The following is a 21,959-nucleotide window of genomic DNA, read 5'->3' as shown; positions in this document are numbered from 1 at the left end:
TCACGCTTCCGCCACACTGCCTTGCCAATGTGCCTCGACACCGACCTGGCTGAATCGCCCCTAGTGGTGAGAAGGTAGTTCAGTCTCTATGCCCGTTCAAATCTGGGCCAACCCGCTGAAACTGCCCACCGGAGATACTCATCCATTACGAAATGAACCGGGACTATCAGCCCTTACTACACTGAACATCACACAACCATCTGATCTAAGTATCTTTTGGCTACCTGGAAGGGAAAGGGTTCCATATCCCATTACCCAGGCTGATACCTACAACAAACACACAACATGCAGCCAGGTCTAACCCCCGCTTTGGCTGATCTGATGTTGCCAGATGGCACATTTTCTAGGGTGTGGGCTCACTGTTTCCCAATAGAACATCATTAGTGGCAGGACCAACAGCCACATCAAAGTTAAAATGGCCAGAGGGCACAATACAGAAATGCAAATCGTTACTAAGTGCTCTTGAAAATGAGGCCAACCATTTAGGCTCCAGTAGTTCTGGGATGGGGGTCTTACAAATACACCGGACCCTCGCTAAAATGCAGGATTTGGGATCCATGCGCAGTACTGCGTTAACGTGGGGACCGCGTTAAAATAAATTGCAATTAAAGTAATTAAATTTGGGATCCGTGGCTGCGACCGTTATTTGCGAATTTGCGCTATATAGACGGGCGTTCTAGCGAGGGTCCGGTGTATTGAAGATCAGGCTCTCAGCAAACACAAGCACTCAAGCAAATACTTTGCAAAAACCAACTCAGTGGGAGTGGATGAGCCAATGTCTCAATTACATAATACTCGAAAGAATCAGTGGTCCTTACTTCATGTTTTGATTCTAATAATATGGTGCTTCTATGGATGTAACCTTAAAAGGTTACTCTCTAAGCCAATTTAATAGAAATCCTAGAAATGTTTTCAAATGAGGACATAGCACATACGATCATACAGCATTGTATTATGATAAGCCTCATGTACTTAGATTAGAAGCAAGGTAAAAAGTACCCTACAGCTAGAGTTACAGCAGAATCTGTAACAACATGAAAACTAGGAAGAAAAAAGAAGTCTTGTGTGTGTCTAGACAGCACCTCTTCTGAAATAAACCTTGCATCCAATTCATCTCCCAAGGCTATTGCAGAAAGGTGATAATTAGGATAAGGCAGAAACTGGGCACCTGCCAGCCCTATCTCACGCTCAATCCTGCTCTGCTCTCATTTCTGTCTCACTGCCTTCATTGCTCTTTGTAGCTAAATGTTGCAAAGGAGGACTCCAGAAAAGAACCAGAGACAAGGGAGAGTGAAATTGGCTAATAAAACAAACTATACTCAGCAATTCACCCTTCATTGTCATTTGCTACAGAACCTGGCACTTTCAACAACTGAGCGGCACCCAAACGATTCTTTTTCTGTTAGTTTGAGGGCTAACTTCTGTGCTCTGGGGAAGTAGCAAATGGGGAACGATGGGGGTGGCTGCTCTAATTCTGGTGGAGCCCAAACGACTTATCACCAGTAGTTTTGAAGAAGTCCTTTCTGATTATCAGATGGATGCGCTCGAGTCACACAACTAAGTTTTATTCTTTATGTTATGTTATAGTACCACCCGGAAGCCTCAGAAGAGAAGAGGACCCCGTACACATAGAGACAGACCTTACAATCTGATCTTACCATTTTCAAGACAGACAAAAGAATGGGAGAATAGCTGTACCATTAGCACAGAAAGATTAAGCAACTTGGCCAAAATTATATAGGGAAGTCCGTTGTAATTATTGGCTTCCACAATACACAATAGTAGGACTGCACAAATCTGACCTCTTCTCAGGTGGACAAATCCTTGACTTTTTGAAGACTGTTATTTTATGACAACACCACACATTATTGAAATGATTGTTACAAAATCTTAGGCCTGGTCTACACTAGGCGTTTATGTCGAATTTAGCGCCGTTACATCGAATTAACCCTGCACCCGTCCACACCACGAGGCTATTTAGTTTGACATAGAGGTCTCTTAAATTCGACTTCTGTACTCCTCCCCAACGAGGGGAGTAGCGCTAAATTCGACATGGCCATATCGAATTAGGCTTGGTGTGGATGGAAATCGACGCTAATAGCTCCGGGAGCTATCCCACAGTGCACCACTCTGTTGACGCTCTGGACAGCAGTCCGAGCTCGGATGCTCTGACCAGCCACACAGGAAAAGCCCCGGGAAAATTTGAATTCCTTTTCCTGTCTGGGCAGTTTGCATCTCATTTCCTGTTTGGACATCGTGGCGAGCTCAGCAGCACTGGCAACGATGCAGAGCTCTCCAGCAGAGATGGTCGTGCAATCCCAGAATAGAAAGAGGGCCCCAGCATGGACTGATCGGGAAGTCTTGGATCTGATCGCTGTGTGGGGCGATGAGTCCGTGCTTTCCGAGCTGCGCTCCAAAAGACGGAATGCAAAGATCTATGAGAAGATCTCTAAAACCATGGCAGAGAGAGGATACAGCCGGGATGCAACGCAGTGCCGCGTGAAAATCAAGGAGCTGAGACAAGGCTACCAGAAGACCAAAGAGGCAAACGGACGATCCGGATCCCAGCCCCACACATCCCGTTTCTACGAGGCACTGCATTCCATCCTAGGTGCGGCCGCCACCACTACCCCACCACTGACCGTGGACTCTGAGGATGGGATATTGTCCACGGCCGGTTCCTCGGACATGTTAGCGGACGGGGAAGATGAGGAAGGAGATGAGGAGGACGAGGCAGTCGACAGCGCTTACCAAGCTGATTTCCCCGACAGCCAGGATCTCTTCATCACCCTTACAGAGATCCCCTACCAACCGTCCCCAGCATTTAACCCGGACACAGATTCAGGGGAAGGATCAAGCAGTAAGTGTTTTAAACATCTAAACATTTATTTTTAACAGAACTGGAATATTAACAATAAGAACAATGTGTTTTTCATGATTTGTGTGCCCTAGGCACTTAACTATTCAGTCCCAACTATTTAAAAAAAATCTAACAATTGCCGGTTGTGCATGATTCTGCTGCCCAAGCCGCTCCACTCTTTAGTCCCTGCCAGTGCAGCTATATTAAAATGCGGTCTATATGTCCGGGGATACAGCTGAAATCCTCCAGGGACATCTCGAGGAAGCTCTCCTGGAGGTAATTGGAAAGCCTGTTCATCAGGTTCCTGGGGAGAGCGGCCTTATTGGGTCCTCCGAAGTATGAGACGTTTCCGCGCCAGGAGATCCTCAAGTACTCCGGGATCATAGCCTTGCACAGCATGGCGGCATACGGCCCTGGTCTTTGCAGGCTTTCCCGAAGCATCCTTTCTTTATCGCTGTCTGAGATCCTCATGATAGTGATGTCGCTCATGATGACCTGCTTTGAATTAGGTAGGGGACTGTTAGTATTGGGACTGCTTGCCCGTTCCTTTACAGAACTGTAACCGCCGGTTTACAGCCATGCGGTGGAGGCGGGAGAGGGGCAGCATACAGGGATCTTTCCCTGGGACAGCCGTGAGGGGGTGGGACAGGGGCAGAGTTCATGCTTGGCCGATTGCTGGCAGCAGAGACTGGCATTGCTTTCAATGTGAAAGGAGGCCAGTGCTACTATTAAAGTTTTAAGCAGCCACAAGTCTACGGCTTACCATGTCTGCCTGCTACAGAAATTCCGGTGTCCTGCCCCGCTTCCCAGATCGGCAGTGCAAGACCCCAGGCACTGAAGGCGAGGTCCGAAAATTCGACCTTGTCCTGAGTGCGCATGTGATAGGTGCAGTGCATGGTCTTGTTCACAGAGAAAGACTATGTTCTTTGTTCACAACTACATTTATCTTTCAGAGGAATTCACTACCTTTTTCTCATTCCCACAGCCACATCTGCGACTGTCTCCCAACCCAGCCTGGCGTCACACTCCCAGAGGCTAGCGCACATTAGGCGGAGGAAGAAGAAGACGCGAGAGGACATATTCTCAGAACTAATGGGCTGCTCCCGAGCCCAGGCAGCACAGCAGAACCAGTGGAGGGAGAATTTGTCCCAAATGCACCGGACACACATGGAACGTGAGGAGAGGTGGCGGCAGGAAGACCAGCAGGCGACTCAAACGCTGCTTGGACTTCTGAGGGAGGAAACGGACACGCTCCGGCGCCTTGTTGATGTTCTGCAGGAACGGAGGCAGGAGGACAGAGCCCCGCTGCAGTCTATCAGTAACCGCACTCCCCCGCCACCAAGTCCCATACCCCCCACGCCCAAAGTCCAAAGAAGGAGGGGCGGCAGAGTCCGTGAAAACTCTCACTCCACCCCTGCAGACTGCTCAAGCACCAGAAGGCTGTCATTCCCCAAAATTTGAAAAGTCCTTTCCTTCCCGCCTCACCCAAGCCCCCGTCCAAATTTCACCCCCCAGTTTCATGTGTGGTTGTTAATAAAAAATACGTTTCTGTTCATTACTGTTTCCATCATGTTCTTTTGGAGGAGAGTCTGTCTGAAGGGGGGGAAGGGGCTTGGTAATTGGACAGGACAGTCACCTTTAGCAGGGTACAGAGGCGGGGGCAGGTCCAGCAGCAGGGCACATACACAGTGCAGTCACTAGTTACCCTGGTCAGTCTGGGAGGTGGTTTTCATGTTCTGTGTGTGTGTGGGGGGGGTTGCTCTGTGACTTTGTGGCGGGGGAGGGCAGTTACAGATCTTATGCAGCGGTCCTTTTCCTGGATCACAGAGCCACGCAGCAGGGGATCTGTAACCCTCCTCCCCCTGCCATAAAGTCACATAGCCCCCACATACACGCAGTCCCGCTCAGGAGGGCTGGCAGGCTCCGTTGAAACAACCAGTCCACCACTGCGAATCCTGTCATTCCTGGAGTTTAGAAGGATCATTTGCATCAGTACACTACACCCGCTCCCCACCACAGTCTGCGTCCCAGGTTTAAAACATTCCCGCGAAAACAGTAATAAAGACAACGGTGTTCATTAAGAAAATAAAACTGATTTTATTTTTTTGGAAGGGGGTGAAGGGGGTATGTAACTGGAGAGGATAGTCAACATTAACTGGGTAAAGAAACGGGGGCAGGTTCAGCTTCTCTGTACACAAACTGAAAAGTCACTGGTAACCGTGCTCACTCTGGAACCTAGCTTTCAAAGCCTCCCGGATGCACAGCGCGTCCCGCTGGGCTCTTCTAATCGCCCGGCTGTCTGGCTGGGCGTAATCAGAAGCAAGGCTATTTGCCTCAACCTCCCACCCCGCCATAAAGATCTCCCCCTTGCTCTCACAGAGATTGTGGAGCACACAGCAAGCTGCTATAACAATGGGGATATTGGTTTCGCTGAGATCACAGCGAGTCAGTAAGCTTCTCCATCTCCCCTTGAGACGGCCAAAAGCACACTCCACCACCATTCTGCACTTGCTCAGCCGGTAGTTGAACAGTTCTTTTTCACTGTCCAGGGCGCCAGTATAGGGCTTCATGAGCCAGGGCATTAGCGGGTAGGCTGGGTCCCCAAGGATCACTGTAGGCATCTCCACATCCCCAAGAGTTATTTTGTGGTCCGGGAAGTAAATACCTTCCTGCAGCCGTCTAAACAGACCAGAGTTCCTGAAGACGCGAGCGTCATGAACCTTGCCCGGCCATCCAACGTTGATGTTGGTAAAACGTCCCCTGTGGTCCACCAGTGCTTGCAGCACCATTGAAAAGTAGCCCTTTCGGTTGATGTACTGGCTGGCCTGGTGCTCCGGTCCCAGGATAGGGATGTGAGTTCCATCTATAGCCCCACCGCAGTTTGGGAATCCCATCGCGGCGAAGCCATCTATGATGACCTCCAAGTTTCCCAGGGTCACTACCTTTGAGAGCAGTACCTTGACGATTGCGTTGGCTACTTGCATCACAACAACCCCCACGGTAGATTTGCCCACGCCAAAGTGGTTCGCGACTGACCGGTAGCTGTCTGGCGTTGAAAGCTTCCAGAGGGCTATGGCCACTCGCTTCTGGACAGTCAGGGCTGCTCGCATCCGGGTGTCATTGCGCTTCAGGGCAGGGGACAGCAACTCACAAAATTCAAGGAAAGTCCCCTTCCGCATGCGAAAGTTTCGCAGCCACTGGGATTCATCCCAGACCTGCAGCACTATGCGGTCCCACCAGTCCGTGCTTGTTTCCCGTGCCCAGAATCGCCGTTCCACAACATCCACATGACCCATTGTCACCGTGATGTCCTCGGCGCTGGGTCCCGTGCTTTCTGACAGGCCTGTGCTACTCTCAGACTTCAGGCCCTCACCGCGGTGCCGTAGCCTCCTCGCCTGCATCTGCATCTGCCTCTGGTAAAGGTGGATGATAAGCTGCGAGGCGTTGACAACGGCCACAACTGCAGCGATGGTCGCAGCGGGATCCATGCTCGCAGTGCTGTGGCGTCCGCGCTGTCACTAACCAGAAAAGTGCGCAAACTGATTTCCCGCTGGCGCTTTCAGGGAGGGAGGGAGGGCGGTAGTGACGGACGGATGACGACAATTACCCAAAAGCACCCTCGACACATTTTTTTTACCCAGAAGGCATTGGTGGCTCGACCCAGAATTCCAATGGGCAGCGGGGACTGTGGGAACTGTGGGATAGCTGCCCACAGTGCACCGCGTCCAATGTCGACGCTTTCCCCGTTAGTGTGGACTCACAAAGTCGAATTACTGTCCTTAGTGTGGACACACACGTTCGAATTTGCAATATCGATTCCACATATTCGATTTAAGTGAAATCGAAATACCCTCGTAGTGTAGACATACCCTGAGTGTCTGACATACAAATGCACTTCCACAGTGCATTCTACTTTTTTTTTTTTAAGTAATGTGATTTAAAAATAGATACTGCACCATAATTTTCTTTGCCACAGTATTCCCTGTACTTAGAATGGGAATAACACTACTACAGGTGGGAACATCCAGCTTTTAATAAAAATGGAAGAATTAAATTAAAATAAACAATAATAATTGTTAAATTGTAGGGATTTCTTCTCAAATATCTCTAGGAACATTACCAAATATTAAGAAGGGTCAAGTACTAAGTAAAGTTTATTAAACTTCAGTGATCTTGATAGCTTTGAGATGTTGATCAGCCATGAACCCATTACACTCAATACCTCCCCATCCCTTTAAAGCTGAAGTCAGCAAATCAAACACCTTGTTAACTAAGCTTTTTAATTTATGTAGGTTTCTTTTCCTGATAGTTTCCTGAGATCCATTCATTTTCCAGATGCATTCACTCTTCTCACAATTGAGTATTGACTATGTAATACTAACTTACTGTGCCAGGAACTAACAGAAGAGCTCTCTTTTCCAAACACCAAGCTGTTCTGTTTTCTCTTCCATACTCCTCCACTGATGTTACCTAGCTACATAATCTAACCTCCGGTCAAATGAATAACTTGCTTTAAAGCCAGTCACAATCACAACCCCAACCACCTCCACACTTTGGGGAAGTCTGAATCCTTATCTGGATCAGAACTCTGCCTCTGGCCCCTAATTTTATAATTTGCTGTCCCAAATCCCCCGATCAGTGCACCGTCAGACTTTGGGGGAAGTTTGGATCCAGATGTGAACTTGGCCCATGTCCAATATCACACTACTGCCTGCTGATTGCGACCAGCCTCTCTGCACCCCTTCCTCCCAGGGAGTGAGGGTAGAGTCAGGCTCCCCTCCTCTCACATGTCCATTGCTCCCACAGCAAAAAAGAATGGTGCATTTTCAACTCTCAAACTGAAGCTAGAGATGAACTGAAACAGGAACTATTTAGCTAAGCTGAACCACTAAAGTGGAACCATTCTGGGTCTACAAACCAAAACATCAACAGACAAAATTTTGCAAACCCAACCTACCGCTTTGCCCCTCCCTTGCCACATTCCCGTCAGCAATGTCTGGTCTCTAACCTCCCCCCCAGATATACTGCTTTTATAAACTACTAGCTTGGGCACTGCAGAAAGGAACATACCTTTGGAGAAACCTTAATGTGGAACAGGATATTCTGGAAGTGGTGCCCATCGTTCACTTGCAGAAGAACCGTATCATCCCGACTGTCAGAACCATCGTGAGCATAACGTAGGAGTCCATTCGCCAGGTCATCAAGATGGAATACTTGGGCTGCAGAAGCTGTGTCCCCTGGAGCTTTGACCAGCTGGCCATGACGTGGAGGATCTAAAACCACCACCGCTACATCCTGGGGATTGTCATTGTCTCGAATATCAAGCAACACGTTTGTTATTGATCCAATATCCCCTGTGCTGATAAAGAGGACTTCATTCCTTAGCACATATGGGGCCTGAAACATAAAACCAGCTCTTAGCTGTTTGCTAAACCACAGTGCTCGAATGGTGATAGAAGTCTGGGAAGTAAGGTGTGGGGTAGGAAGATTAATTCCCTTCATGTGCTGGAAAGCCCCGATTTGTAAACAAGAAAGATTCACTAACTGCACGTTTCCCCAGAAGGGTAGAACTTAGACTACCTAGACAGATTTAATTACATAAGAAGGTGGGATTCTCACACTGCAGCAAGCTGAACATAAAGCCTCAGGACATTTATGCATAAAGCAGTGTAGTTACCTGCTCACGGTCTGTATCCCCTTTGCTGCTCTACTTGGATAGCTCGATAAGAACCTCCAGGGACAAAGCCTGGTTTTGCTAAAGTCAGTGGGAACTCCAAGCAATAACTGACTTCAAGTTCTTTCCCCCCCTGATTTTGGTAGAGCTGTCCTAGCATCTAGTTACAACCCTCTCACTTGCCCAGTGACCAAGAAGGAGAAGGCATCATTCCTATCGAGGTAAGACTATGATGAGGAGGAAAACATACATAAAAATACGAACTGAAACTTCACGGAACAGACAATGCCGCCCCCTCTTGCACATACTGGGTAATGGCTCTAGATGTAACCCAAGAGAAGAGTGCCACCTATTGCATTCACCACTACCCATTTCTGCGGCTCCTAGGCGTTCCGTGGAGGTCTCCCATACAGGTAATGACCAGGCCCAACCATGCTTCGCTTTTGTAATCAAATGAAATCGCAGTCCCAGGTGGTATGGCAACATTATTAATCATATTTATTACGGTAGTGCCCAGGCAGCAACTGAGATCAGGGCCGCCTTGCATTAGGCACTGTACGAGCACAGAGCAGCAGACTGTCCCTGCTCTGAAGAGCTTAAAATCTACTAGACAAGACAGAGACAGGTTAGGGGAAAGGCATATAACACAGGTCACTGTTTCATTATAACTGGTTACGTATCTGTGTAAGTGTGTTTTCTTCAGGTTTCAAGTGTCCCTTTATCTAGGAAGCAGGCAACATGAACCTTTAGAAAAGGGATTTTTTTTCTAATCAAAACCCAAAGCCAAAGAAAACAGGTTGTCTCCACCTGTTGTCTATTGTCATCTACTTTAAACTGTACGCTCTTAGGGATAGAGACTATCTTTTTGTTCTGTATCTGTACAGTGCCTTTCATCATGGGGCCCTCACCCCTGTTGGAACCTGTAGACACAACCATAATACAACTAAATAATAATCTTAGTTTAATATCCCTCTGCTGAAATCAGGGTTGTTTTTAGAATAGCTCCTCTTCTTCTCAGACCCACTCTTTTCCTCAAAAACAAACGTTATTAAACCGATGATATTGTCATATAAGGAACACCATTGCAAACGCACACGATACAGACTATGGGTACTTATCTATTCCCTGACATGCAAATTAAAAAGAAATCTAAAGTGATGGCTTCATGCACACAAATGATTCCATGTAACATCCTAATGGCTGGGAGGCCTCAGCTTCTGGTAAAGCTTCCCAGTGGAAGTGACTGAATGGAGTAACATGGGAATGCACAGGGTTTTGTTATTCGGCTGGTGAAGAAGTGAGTCTTAACAATAATAAAGCAAAAACCCACCTCCACTTGGCTGGGCTTTTGATCTCTTGTCCAACAGACAAAATGAGAATTGAGCATCACAGATTTTGGACTAAATTCAGCGTGGGCATAAGTAGGTACAACTTCCACTGAAGTCAACAGAATCATGTCTCCTTATGCCAGGACTGAATTTGGCCCATTTGTCTCCAAAAGAATCAGTCAGGAGCATTCTTAAACTCTTCACCGCAGCTGTTGTATGAAGTGCTTGTACAGACACAGACCCTAGGGCCTGACCCTCAGGAGTCAATGGAGATGGAACTGATTTCAATAGGCTTTGGATCAGACCTCTAATCCTAGCTCACCTAAGTCTCTACTCTGCTTCCACTCAAACCAATGGGAGTTCTACCACTGACTTCAACAGTTGTAAGACTAGGCCTGTAATGAAATATTTTCTTGCTGCGCAAAGTACCAGGCCACCAAATAATGCTCAAACATATGTTTTATGGAAAACAAATTCAATTTATAGATTGGACCGACCTGGCTACACAACAGCCTTAACTCCAGGGCCAAGGGGCACCTAACCTCTATTTTGAAGACATTACACAACCTGGGAAGAAGTCCAGTTACAGTCCAAATTTTACCAGTTTCAAATTAGTTATCTAGTTCTTTATTGTAAGGAGCACTGTTGAGTTGTGTAACCTATTGTGTAAGGTATTAATTTAGCCCACACAGAAAATAATGCTTAAAAGCAAGAAAACACAATCACGTTTGTTTTTTTTTAAATCCTCAAGTTTAAGGGCCCAACCCTGCGAGATGCTGAATTCCTACTGACTTCACAGGATCAAGAGACTATGTGTCCCCCAAAAAGAAAAAAAACGACTCAAATTGGAGGATTTATTCCATACCAGGAACACTAAATAGATAAATAAAATGGTCACCAATCATAGTGAGGATGTCAGTAGTCCAGTGTGCCAACATTTCTGCTTTGGAGTTGTGTTGCAGCTGGTTGTAGTCCTACATAATTAGCCTAAAACACAGCACTACAGCCTTGAAATCCGAGCCTAACTGGAGAGATTAAAGGAACTTTTATATATTTCTGAAATGACTCATTATGATTAAGGGTGCGGAGGCAGGCAGACAAGAGTCAACAATAAAAGACTATGGCCCTGATTCTCAGTAACCCTAAGGCTGTTTTACACTGCTTTGATGGTATAAAGAGGCCTTAAAGTTAATGATTCTCATTCCCCTTTACACTGGCTAGAGTGGGGTAAAACAGCCTTTGTTTAAATGAGAATCAGATCCCATAAGAGTATAAAATGTGATTACCACTACTGATTGGCTAAGAATTGCGCACCCAGCTAATCTGTGCTAAAACATCCAATTAATTGTGTAACCCTGTCCTCCTTTCACATACTTGTTTCTCTCATCCACCTTTTATATTTTGTGTTTCAGACTGTAAGCTCTTTGGGGGCATGAACGTCTTTTGCTATATGTTTGTACAGCACCTAGCACCATGGGGCCCCAACTTGATTGAGACCTCTAGGCAACAGAAGACTATAGATATGAAATAACGATAATAGTAAAATAATCCTATACAATGGGAACACGGACTATAAGCTCAACATGAGTAAAAGTGGTGAGCAATTTAAGGGGTACATAAATGACTACAGAGACATTTAGAAAGCTCTTTTGCTCTGTTTGTTCCTATTAGTGTACTTAATCAGCAGCCCTGAAACAGACTCTCTAACTACAGGCTCTCAAGTGCAAAAGATTCGACTGTAGAGATCAATAATGACTCAGTTGCAGTGCAATAAAGGACTAGATCAGGGGTCGGCAACCTTTCAGAAGTGGTGTGCCGAGTCTTCATTTATTCACTCTAATTTAAGGTTTTGCGTGCCAGTAAAACATTTTAACATTTTAGAAGGTCTCTTTCTATAAGTCTATAATATATAACTAAACTAGTGTTGTATGTAAAGTAAATAAGGTTTTTAAAATGTTTAAGAAGCTTCATTTAAAATTAAATTAAAATGCAGAACCCCCCGGACCAGTGGCCAGGACCCAGGCAGTGTGAGTGCCACTGAAAATGAGCTCGCGTGCCGCCTTCAGCACGCGTGCCATAGGTTACCTACCCCGGACTAGATCATCCACTAACCGTAAGGATATTTTAAACGGTAAGTGACTCTCAACCTTAACCTTAGAAGAGCTGCTGTTCTGCTATACCACAGTAATTGTGCCCAGCACCACAGTACTCAGTGGCCCAAATTTTGTTCTCACTTAAACTGTTTTTACATGGTGTAATTCTATTAATTTACATGGAGCTACTCCTAATTCACACCAGTGTAAATGAGAGGAAAATCCAGTCCTGTGTGTCTCTGGTAAAACCTCTTTGGCTTGAAGAAATTCAAATCGACTGAGTTTTACTCAGGTTCATTGGTTATTGTTACAAGATACCAAGTTTCTCTTGTACATTTAAAATCTATATAAAAATATCAGGGATTTCTTCAGCTTTGTTATATTACCTGTGTCGACAGTGCTTGCACGGTGATCATCTCTAACTGGGAGAAGAACCGCTGATCGCTGATCTTCAAGGAAAACTGACCTTTCCTAAACAAGTGCCCCCCCATAAAAATAGAATATTATTAATGGATGAAATGTGCTCGTGGAACAGAAGAAAGATAAAATACTATATATTCAAAGAGGAATGCATAGATTAGTGGCAGGTGAACTTAATACTTCTGCAATTAGGTTTATATAGTATCTTTAGTGAAGTGCATTCGCAGTACATAATATACTCTAATTTCCCTTTGCCCTTTATTACTCACAGTAAGCCAGTATGTCCAAAATTCAATAAACTAGTCTCCATTAAAGAATACTGGGTGGGATTTTCAAAAGCACGTAAGTGACTTTTTGAAGACCACGCAGAAAGAAATCTCTAGCTCAATAGAAAACCACACGCTCCCGCCCCTTATCTATTCAGAATTAGCTAACATTTTTAAGTGCCTTGAGATTCTCACATGAAGAGTGCTCTGAAAGTGCAAAATTATTATTGAAAACAATGGGCCAAATTCTGCTCTTAGTTACACAGGTGTAAAACTGGAATAACTCCATTGATTCCAGCCCTCACACTAGACCTTACTCTGGTTTCAAGGTGGTGTAACCGAGTGTGGAATTTGGCGCTCGGTCTCATTCTGGCACATACAAGTGGCAGTCAGGAGATGCAATTTCCTCAAACATTTCAGATCTGAACACTCCCAGGTACTATACATGAAGTAATGGAACATACAGTCAGGACCTAAAAACTGAATGCATGATGTCAGCAGTGGCTGAGCGCAGGTCATGCTGGGATGTGGATCTACATAATTATTTGAATATTTTCCTGTAGGTATCAGATAACTAAATACCACAGTCGCCATTAAAATATCAACATTTACCACCACCATCACCGTATCCCAAGCATAGGACCTACACTTGCTCACACTGAATCCAACAGCAAACTCTCATTCAATTAAATGGGAGCTGGATCAGAGTTATCTGCTATTCTAAACACGGAGGGAAATGTGCAGTCTGTGATACCATGGTACAGCAGCTTTGGCGCAGGGATGGAAAACATTGCAATGCACCTCACAGAAAGCAGTTACAGCGCTCTGCCAACTGACAGGTGAGGAACTCTTCAAGATGCATCCATCTTTGCAAGGCCAACAGATCAAAACAAAGACACGCTCAGTCACCTGGATTTCTCTCTGCTGTGCACAAAGCGGACTCTCTTCTCCTTCACATCCTTCCAACTGAAGTGGTCACCCGTGTCCAGTTGCACATCTTTCCCATTCTCCATGATCACTAGCCTGCCATTGGTGGGAGAGCTGACCACATGGAACAGCAGCTCTCCATCTCGGTCACCCAGGTCACGTGCATCCATGAAGGACAAGTCCAGTGGCTTTACCCCACCAATCCCTACTGTGAGTGAACCATTCACCTGGGAAACAGACGTATCTGTGCTGGCTAGAAACAAGGGGAAAACATCATGAATACATAAGACATGCTCTCACTACATAATCGGAGGCTATGTTTATTTGTCTCTCTGTCCTCCTAAGATGTGCATGTTTGCCGCTGCCCTCTGCTAGATACTACAACAGAATCACCTAATGTCACTCTTATCTCAGTATCCATATCTGTAAAACGGGAATAACAACCCTTACTGACCTTCCCCCACAGGGGTATTAATTAGTTCGTGTCTACACGGTGCTTTGTACATATAAAATGCTATGTCTTATTGTTGCCTCAGTAATGTATTTTTCCCACCTGGGTTTTATTCTGCATCCACTAATGATGGGAGATGGGGCTGGGGGAAGAGAATTATCCCTAACTATACAAATTAACTTTACTTGGAATTCCGGCTGCATGCATTTTCCTGAAAAGAAACATTACAGAGAACTAGCTTTCTGCTCCTTTTAATAGCCAGTCCGTGAACAACATGGAGGGTCTGTACAAAACTTGGGTTTAAAAAATACTACTAAACACGTGCTACCTCTAGACCCATAAACCTGTCAGAAAAACACCAGTTAAGTTCCCTGACCCACCATGGGAGGAACTCACCTTCACACTCTCTGGTCCTGGTGTTGCCATAAAAACCATGACCACAGTAAGAAACACAAAGCTTGTTCTTCAAAAACATGGTGGCATCACAGAGGTGGCACTCACTGGCATTGTCACACTCCAAGCATCCCCCGGGGCAAGCTGAGATGGATGGGAAGGCACAAGATCATTAGCCACCACAAGCAATGCAAGAACTGATATGTGCAGGTGTCCCAGTTCTTAGATTAGGAAACAACGACTCCCATTACTACCTTGCCTAATGGTAAAAAATGACCCGAACTGTATCTACAAGTGCTAACACACCCATTTACAAATACACAGAGAGTGGGTGTCCTTGGTAGGAAGCTTTTACTAGTGTCAGATTCATTGCTGGTTCTACTAATATCCCCCATTTAACATAGGGAAGCTCTCTCAAACTGACAATCGTTCAAAACAGAAGAATGTTTTAAGTGGAACCACGGTTAGCTTCGCACATCTGAAAAATCTGGCTGTGTACTCAGATCCTGCACAACTAGCTAATCTGAACATGCCGTAGAAAGCTATAATAGAGTGGATCTATTACATAACAGTAAATGTTATTTTTATTATGGGCAAATGTCATAAGTAGAGGTTCACTAAAACCAGAGTTGCTGTTTGGTGGAATTTCACTCTATTCAAACTCACCATAAGTGGGTTCCAGGGTAGGCATAGCCTATTCCTTAATTCTCAATCTGATTTCACCTAGACAGCAATGAGTTTCATATCACTGCATGTCAGCGGTGCTCTCTGTTTGCCTAAGCCACCATGTGAGAATTAACAGTTCACAGTGTTTAAAGAGTTGCAAACTCAATCCCATCCCACCTTCTCACACCAGTTCTGTTCACCTGTGCATTTCTGTTCTGTGCGGTCTGCATAGTATCGCTTCCCACAGTCCAGGACACAATGTGTTTGCAAGAGGAGAAAAGGAGCTTCACAGCGAGTGCACTCATTTGGATGGTGACACTGGAGGCAATGGTCATCACATCCTGAAAAACATTTGCAAAACCAACAGAATTAACTACCATCTACGTACTAGCAACTAGGCCTTTTATTGCTGCCTGCACAAAAGCGATATATGGCTGGGTCTAGTACATTAATACCTATGTGTCTTCAGAGATTCATTGCATGTAGGGGGTTTGGAGGCTGAAGTTAGGGCATGCCTTCAAAATCAAAAACTTGCTGTACACACAAATGAAAATTAGAGACAGATTCGAAAACAAAAGAGGGAAGTATGGCACTGTAGTGATAGCTAAAAGCAGTTTCACAGAGACTTACGTTGGCATGTGTCTGATTCCCTGTAGAAAGCTAACGGGCACTGTTCAACGCAGGCCCCATCCTGCAGAATATAGCCATCCATGCACTGCAGACAGTCAGTCCTCGCGGGGCCTTTACAAGCATTACAGCTCCAGTCACACTCTAAAATAAAGAAAACGTCAAAGTAGGGCAGCCTTCTGCGTGCACATCCAGCGCTGTACAAGCGTTTAACACATTAGGCAGCTATCAGCTGCGGAAGCCAAATCCCGAGCAGCGAAGGGTAAAGCAAGGACAGTGTAATAGATGTAAGATCAGAAAGATTTCTAATGCGGGGCCTTCTTCTAACAACAAGAATTCCTCTCTTTGGCTTAACATTCCCTAATTACATTCAACACAGGTATTGTTCAGTGTTTGGACCTTCTTATCAGTGATGCAGCTTCGCAGACAGAGAAGTCTGCTCTTCTCCCTTAGGCACCAGTGGGTCCTTATCTGCTAATGCTAAGCATTAGTATTTATCCACATAAAATCCTCAGTCTCTTATTTTGCACAGACTGGGAATCCTAGGATGCCGAAAGCTTTCCCAATTCATACTAACCAAAGAGGAAGGTCACTAATAGAGGAGAGACCTCAGGCCAGAAACATAGCAAATATAGTTAGGCCCAATTCCACCTTCAGATTCCCAGGCATGGCTCCTGCTGCCTTTAGTGGAGGCTGTGTGCATGTGTCTGTGTCCATCAGGGCATAATATGGCCTATAATATTATTTGTAGTACCGCAGCACCTCAACTGGGGCATTGTGGTGCTAGGCCCTGTACAAATACATCATTCAAGACAATCCCCACTCTCAAAAGCTTATAGTCTAAGTAGACAAGATAGACAATGCAGGGGAGGGGAAACAAAGGCCTACAAAGGTGAGGTGACTTGCCCAATGTCACATGGCAGATCTGTGGCAGAGCTCAGTCCAGTGCCCTATACATTGCTTCTCTACAGTATTGAAATATCATCAGACTCTTACTACCTAGTTAAATGAGGCATAGAGACAGCCAGCTAGAAATAACTATCTAATAACAATCGATTTGCAATAGTGCTTTGGATGGTGGTGGAAGATGATAAAGCTACAACATCCTCAAACTACATTTCCAGTATGGAATATTATCCAGGAGAGTTTTGGAAATCTCTCAAATCTTTCTCAATATTTGTTGCTGTTGTTGTTGTTCAGGGATGTAGTATTTACAAGCCAGAGATACTCAGGTCAATATACAAGACCCTACATGTGCTTAATACAAAAAGATTTAAAATGTTAACCTCATTCATTATTCAACTGAGTCGTGACTGAATGAATTGCAAAACCTGACCCTTGGAAAGTCTGACGGCTCACTTACTAAATCATTTACAAAGGAAGGGTTTGCAATAATCTTGGGGATTTTTTTTTTTTTTTTTTTACTGAAAACTGAAGTATGTGACAGAGGACTGCTGAAAAAAAGAGAACAGAAAAAAATCTGTTCAGTAATAGACCACCTAGGCAGACCATTCTGCAGCCATCCTAATTGTTATTTTTAAATAGAAAATATGCATTGTTCACCTCTGCAAGTCTTGGTGGAGTAATCAAGATAATATTGCTGAGTGCAGCTTTCATACTGGCATTCACCAAATAACAGAATCTTGGCCGAGTCTCTGCATGATGTACATCCCATGGCCGACTCACAACTCAGACAGTGGACACTGCAAGCTGTAGAGAAATTAAGACCAAAAAATCACCGCAATTACTGAAGCACTAGCCAAATGGTGTTAGATTTACTTGAAGCTTCGCTATTGAATGTTCTCTTTGGAGAATCTGCTGGGGTAACTCTTCATAGCTTTCCCTGCTTCCCATCCCCAGACCCTGCTTCATGGCTCCATCTATCCAAAAGGGAGTTCTGGACATGTCTCCACATAGGACTTAATGTTGCTCTGAGTGTCTACCAAAAGAGGCCACTTGAGAGCAATTTAAAATATTGCTTTCCCCAGATGGACAGAGTTTGTGTACTAATAATCTGGCGAACCACCAGGGTCAAACATGAGACTTGAATTCAAATCCCTGTATACAGGTGTTCTTCAAGCATTTTTCTCCTTCCACCTTGAGCAACTTAAATGTAACCCTTCCACTGTGTATTCATAGACTCAGAATTCTGAAGGCCAGAAGGGACCATCAGGATCATCTAACCTCCTGCATAACACAGGCCAGAGAATTTCACCAAAGTGTTTCACCAAGTGTTTTACATTTTGCTTGAAATGTGGGATGTTGCAGGCTGCCTTCGGCGGCACGCCTGCGGGAGGTCCCTGGTCCCGCGGATTCGGCGGCATGCCTGCGGGAGGTCCGCCGGTCCCGCGGCTTCGGCGTACCCGCCGCCGAATTGCTGCCGAATCCCTGGGCCTGGGGACCTCCCGCAGGCACGCCACCGAAGGCTGCCTGACTGCCGCCCTCGCAGGGACTGGCAGGCCGCCCCCCCGTGGCTTGCCGCCACAGGCACGTGCTTGGAGAGCTGGTGCCTGGAGCCGCCCCTGGTCGCAGGTTTATAGAAACAGGAAGTAAAATCTGATGGTTCAGCTGGACAAGGTGCAACCCCCAGAGATTCAAAATATTTCATTCCAACTCCACAATATTGTGAGTCTGAATTTCTCAGCCCAATGCAGGTGCATTCAACATGAATGGCACAGCTCTTGGCTATCCTTGACAGAACAAGGAGCAATGTCTCAAGTTGCAGTGGGGGAGGTCTAGGATGGATATTAGGAAACACTATGTCACTAGGAGAGTGGTGAAGCACTGGAATGAGCTACCTAGGGAGGTGGTGGAATCTCCTTCCTTAGAGGTTTTTAAGGCCCAGCTTGACAACGCCCTGGCTGGGATGATTTAGTTGGTGTTGGTCCTGCTTTGAGCAGGGGATTGGACTAGATGACCCCCTGAGGTCCCTTCCAACCCTGATATTCTATGATTCTCTGATCCCACAGCAAAGCTTTAATAGCAAAGTGCTACAAAAGAGTGGAAAGCGACTTTGGGTACGTCTACAACTACACAGACAAAAAAACACAGCAGTGAATCTCAGAGCCTGGGTCAACTGATCCGAGCTCACAGGGCTCGCACTGGGGGTGGCTAAAAATAGCTGTGTAGATGTTTGGCCTCAGACTGGAGACCTTCCCCACCACATCAGCTTTCAGAGACCAGGCTCCAGCCCAAGCCCAAACATCTACACTGCTATTTTTAGCCCTGCAGTGCAAGCCCAGGTCAGTTGACCCAGGCTCTGAGACTTGATGCTGCAGGTCTTTTCTGCTGTACAGACGTACCCCTAATAGCATCTAGCCGATGTGCAGAAAGCCCACTAGGATACTGACCTGCCATACTTTTAATGGTGAGCAATCACTTGGAGGGGTACAATGCACATCAAAGGCCATATTTTCAGAAACACACATGCAAAAATCGTGTGGATTTGCACACCTAACTTGCATGCACAGTTACCAAAGCTGTGCTAGCAAATGCAACCATTATGCACCCAAACGGTCAGCTAGAAACATAACTGGTTATTTGAGCACACAATTATCTCAAACACAATCACGGCATCTGCTCATGCAAAAGCAAGTACAATTTTATGCATACAATCATGCAGGCAAATTTCTGGAAATATGGCCCCATAAGTCCAAAGGATCAAGCTCGACTGGTCGCTTTTATGGCCCAAGGTTCTCACAGGCTTGAGAATGAGTTCAGTGTGGCTGGAAAGTAGAGATCTATGAAACTCAGTGGTTCTTATTTAGGGGGGTGCATGTGCACTTGTTCTTGGTTCAAGTTCACTTTGAGTCCTAAATCCGAAAAACTCAAAGCACAGATTAGCTGTAAATACCTGTTTTTTCCCTGGTGTCTTGTTGAAACTCGGAGAAACCGCCTACTTTGTCACTCGTGACATCTGAGCTAATGATTTGCTGCTATATGGTCCAAAAATGTCATACAACTCTGTCGCTACTGGGAGAAAACATCAGGTCTCCAAAGATACATGTACATTGCAGCTGGAAGTGTCATTTCCAGCTTGGGTAGATGTACACGAACTAGCTTTGATGAAGGGCACTCAGAACAGCAGTGTAGCCCCAGCAGTGCGGGCGACAGTCCAGGCTAGCCACCTGACTACTTACTTAGGGTCAAGGATAGGACTGTAATAAGCCAGCTAAACTATGCTGCCATGGCTACACGGCTATTTTTGGCACGCTAGCTCAATCAAAGCTACCCCGTGTACATCTATCTGAAATTACACCTCTAGTGGTAACGTAGACATACCCTAAAGAAAAGTCTATTTAAAGCATCTAATACCTATTTATAAATGCGCCAGCACTTGTCTCATTTCATCGGTCCTTACAAAGGTGTGGCGAGCATTACTTTAGTGTTTGTCAAGTATCTTTACATTAAAAGAGCCATGAATTAGAAGACCATGAATGATAAAACATTTGTGGAGTTCAAAATACATCGTAGTCACACTATCCAAAAAGACTGCTCCCAAAGGGGAAAACAAAAGCCGCATTTAAAAACAAGTACATGCCATTTATTTTATCAGCATTGCTCTGCAACACTGTTTTTAGATGCATACCACTTTTGTGAAAAGCTTCTTAAGTTTGTGTCATTGTTTCTCTACAAACACTCCAGTAGGCATATCGAGACCAAAGGAGTACGTAGATCTACTTCACATTCCTTTGCTTTAATCTAAGGTATTTTTAAAACTATGGATTCTTCAAAAGTGTAGTGAAATCAAAACAAATGGGGGAGGAGGGAAAGAGACCAAAGATTGTGATTAAACATTTTTTGTTATCTCTAAATGGTAGTTCTCCAACACAGCAGATCAATCTATTTCTAGATGAGTTAGCACTAACACTACACCTGAACAGGTCTGAGTGCCCCCTGGGATTACACAAATTCTATTCATCAACACACCCTGCCATAAGGCTCTCGTTAGTTTTCACCAGCCACACATTTTACATACAATAAAAAAGTTATTTGCAAACTGGGAGAGGAGACATGTGTGGTTGGAATGAGATTGTTTACAGAAATAAATGTCTCACTCAAGTTTGGGAGCTAGATCTGTATTTGGCAAGGGCTTTGGTTTCATAAGGCTAGTGAATGGACAGCCCAAGGGGAGAAACAGATGTTTTAGGACATTCACAGAAGACTATCCATGAGTTCAGCACAACACTGAGGCCTGGCAAGCCTTTCTATTTGGAGAGCGGGTTTTCTGGAGAAGTTAGTAAGAGTGGAATCCACTTTGTGCTCATAAGCTTTGATCCTGCTCAGCGGTCTGGTCCCAAGCCAGCAAAGTACTGAAACACATACATGGACTGACCCCTTAAAGCAAATGGGACTATTTACATGCTTGAAGTTAAGCACATGTTTAAGAGCTTTGCTGTATTGTGGCTAGAGTGCTAAGCACCTTGCAGAAATCTCCCCAAACAGAATGGTAGCATTTTGAACCCATTTTGCACTGGCATAAATGACAGACCTATTCAAGGCAGTAGGCAATTAGGCCCTCGTTCTGCATAGTCACTGTTGCATGTATAGTGATGCTCCTTAATTATTAAGTCTAATTCAAGGTCTCCATAATGTCACCAACAGCATTTTCCTGACAGTTACAAGCTTTTCATGACGGGACAGATGGGATCAAGAAGCCAAGAAACCATTTGCAAGGGCATTCTGAAGAGGAGGGAGTGTTTGGCGGGAGACTCTTACGTTTGCAGGTCCGGCTCTCATCCCTGTAGTATCCTAGGAAACAGGCTGAGGTGCACATTCCAGTGTGGGACAAAACGAGGCTGGAGTCACAGGAAGAGCAGGAGAAAGGGCCTCCGCCACTGCAGGTTTTGCACGAGGGGTGACACTCTGAGAGGGCAGAAAGAATGAAAATACCATTCACGCAAAAGCAAATCTTCTGTAGAGGTTCTTTACAAGCGCACATCACCGGACTAATCCTCAGAGCACAGAGAGCACCCACCGCTCCTACACGCACACATGTTCTCGCTGTCAGATTTCTTGCTTTCCTGACTGTCCTGTAAGTAAAGAACTGTGCCTTCATTAAATGTAAAGGGCCAAATCCATCACTGACTGCAAGTGGACAGAGAAATCCATGGAGATACCCACCTTATTCAAGGTTGAATTTGGTCCAAGGCAATGTTAGGAATCTTAAAAGCTAACACTAAATGTAATATGCACTTTGACATAGCTTGAACAACAGAACATTTTGGGTAATTCATGAAACCTTTACACCCAAG

General features: G+C 45.2%; 1 protein-coding gene across 1 annotated transcript in view; it reads right to left on the bottom strand.

Moving 5' to 3' along the window:
- FRAS1 (Fraser extracellular matrix complex subunit 1) overlaps window positions 1-21,959 on the bottom strand; it is a 200,060-nt gene that overhangs the window by 117,065 nt on the left and 61,036 nt on the right. The window contains exons 18-25 of the mRNA XM_065405125.1: window positions 21,424-21,570; window positions 17,269-17,415; window positions 15,709-15,849; window positions 15,279-15,419; window positions 14,412-14,556; window positions 13,551-13,817; window positions 12,342-12,426; window positions 7,931-8,257 (exon numbers count right to left, since the gene is read on the bottom strand). Coding sequence (XP_065261197.1) covers window positions 7,931-8,257; window positions 12,342-12,426; window positions 13,551-13,817; window positions 14,412-14,556; window positions 15,279-15,419; window positions 15,709-15,849; window positions 17,269-17,415; window positions 21,424-21,570 — 1,400 coding nt within the window. The remainder of the gene's footprint in view (window positions 1-7,930; window positions 8,258-12,341; window positions 12,427-13,550; window positions 13,818-14,411; window positions 14,557-15,278; window positions 15,420-15,708; window positions 15,850-17,268; window positions 17,416-21,423; window positions 21,571-21,959) is intronic.

This window comes from Emys orbicularis, chromosome 5 (genome assembly GCF_028017835.1).
Source record: "Emys orbicularis isolate rEmyOrb1 chromosome 5, rEmyOrb1.hap1, whole genome shotgun sequence".
Classification (NCBI taxonomy): Eukaryota; Metazoa; Chordata; order Testudines; family Emydidae; genus Emys; species Emys orbicularis.
This window is presented reverse-complemented; position numbering and strand designations above follow the sequence as displayed.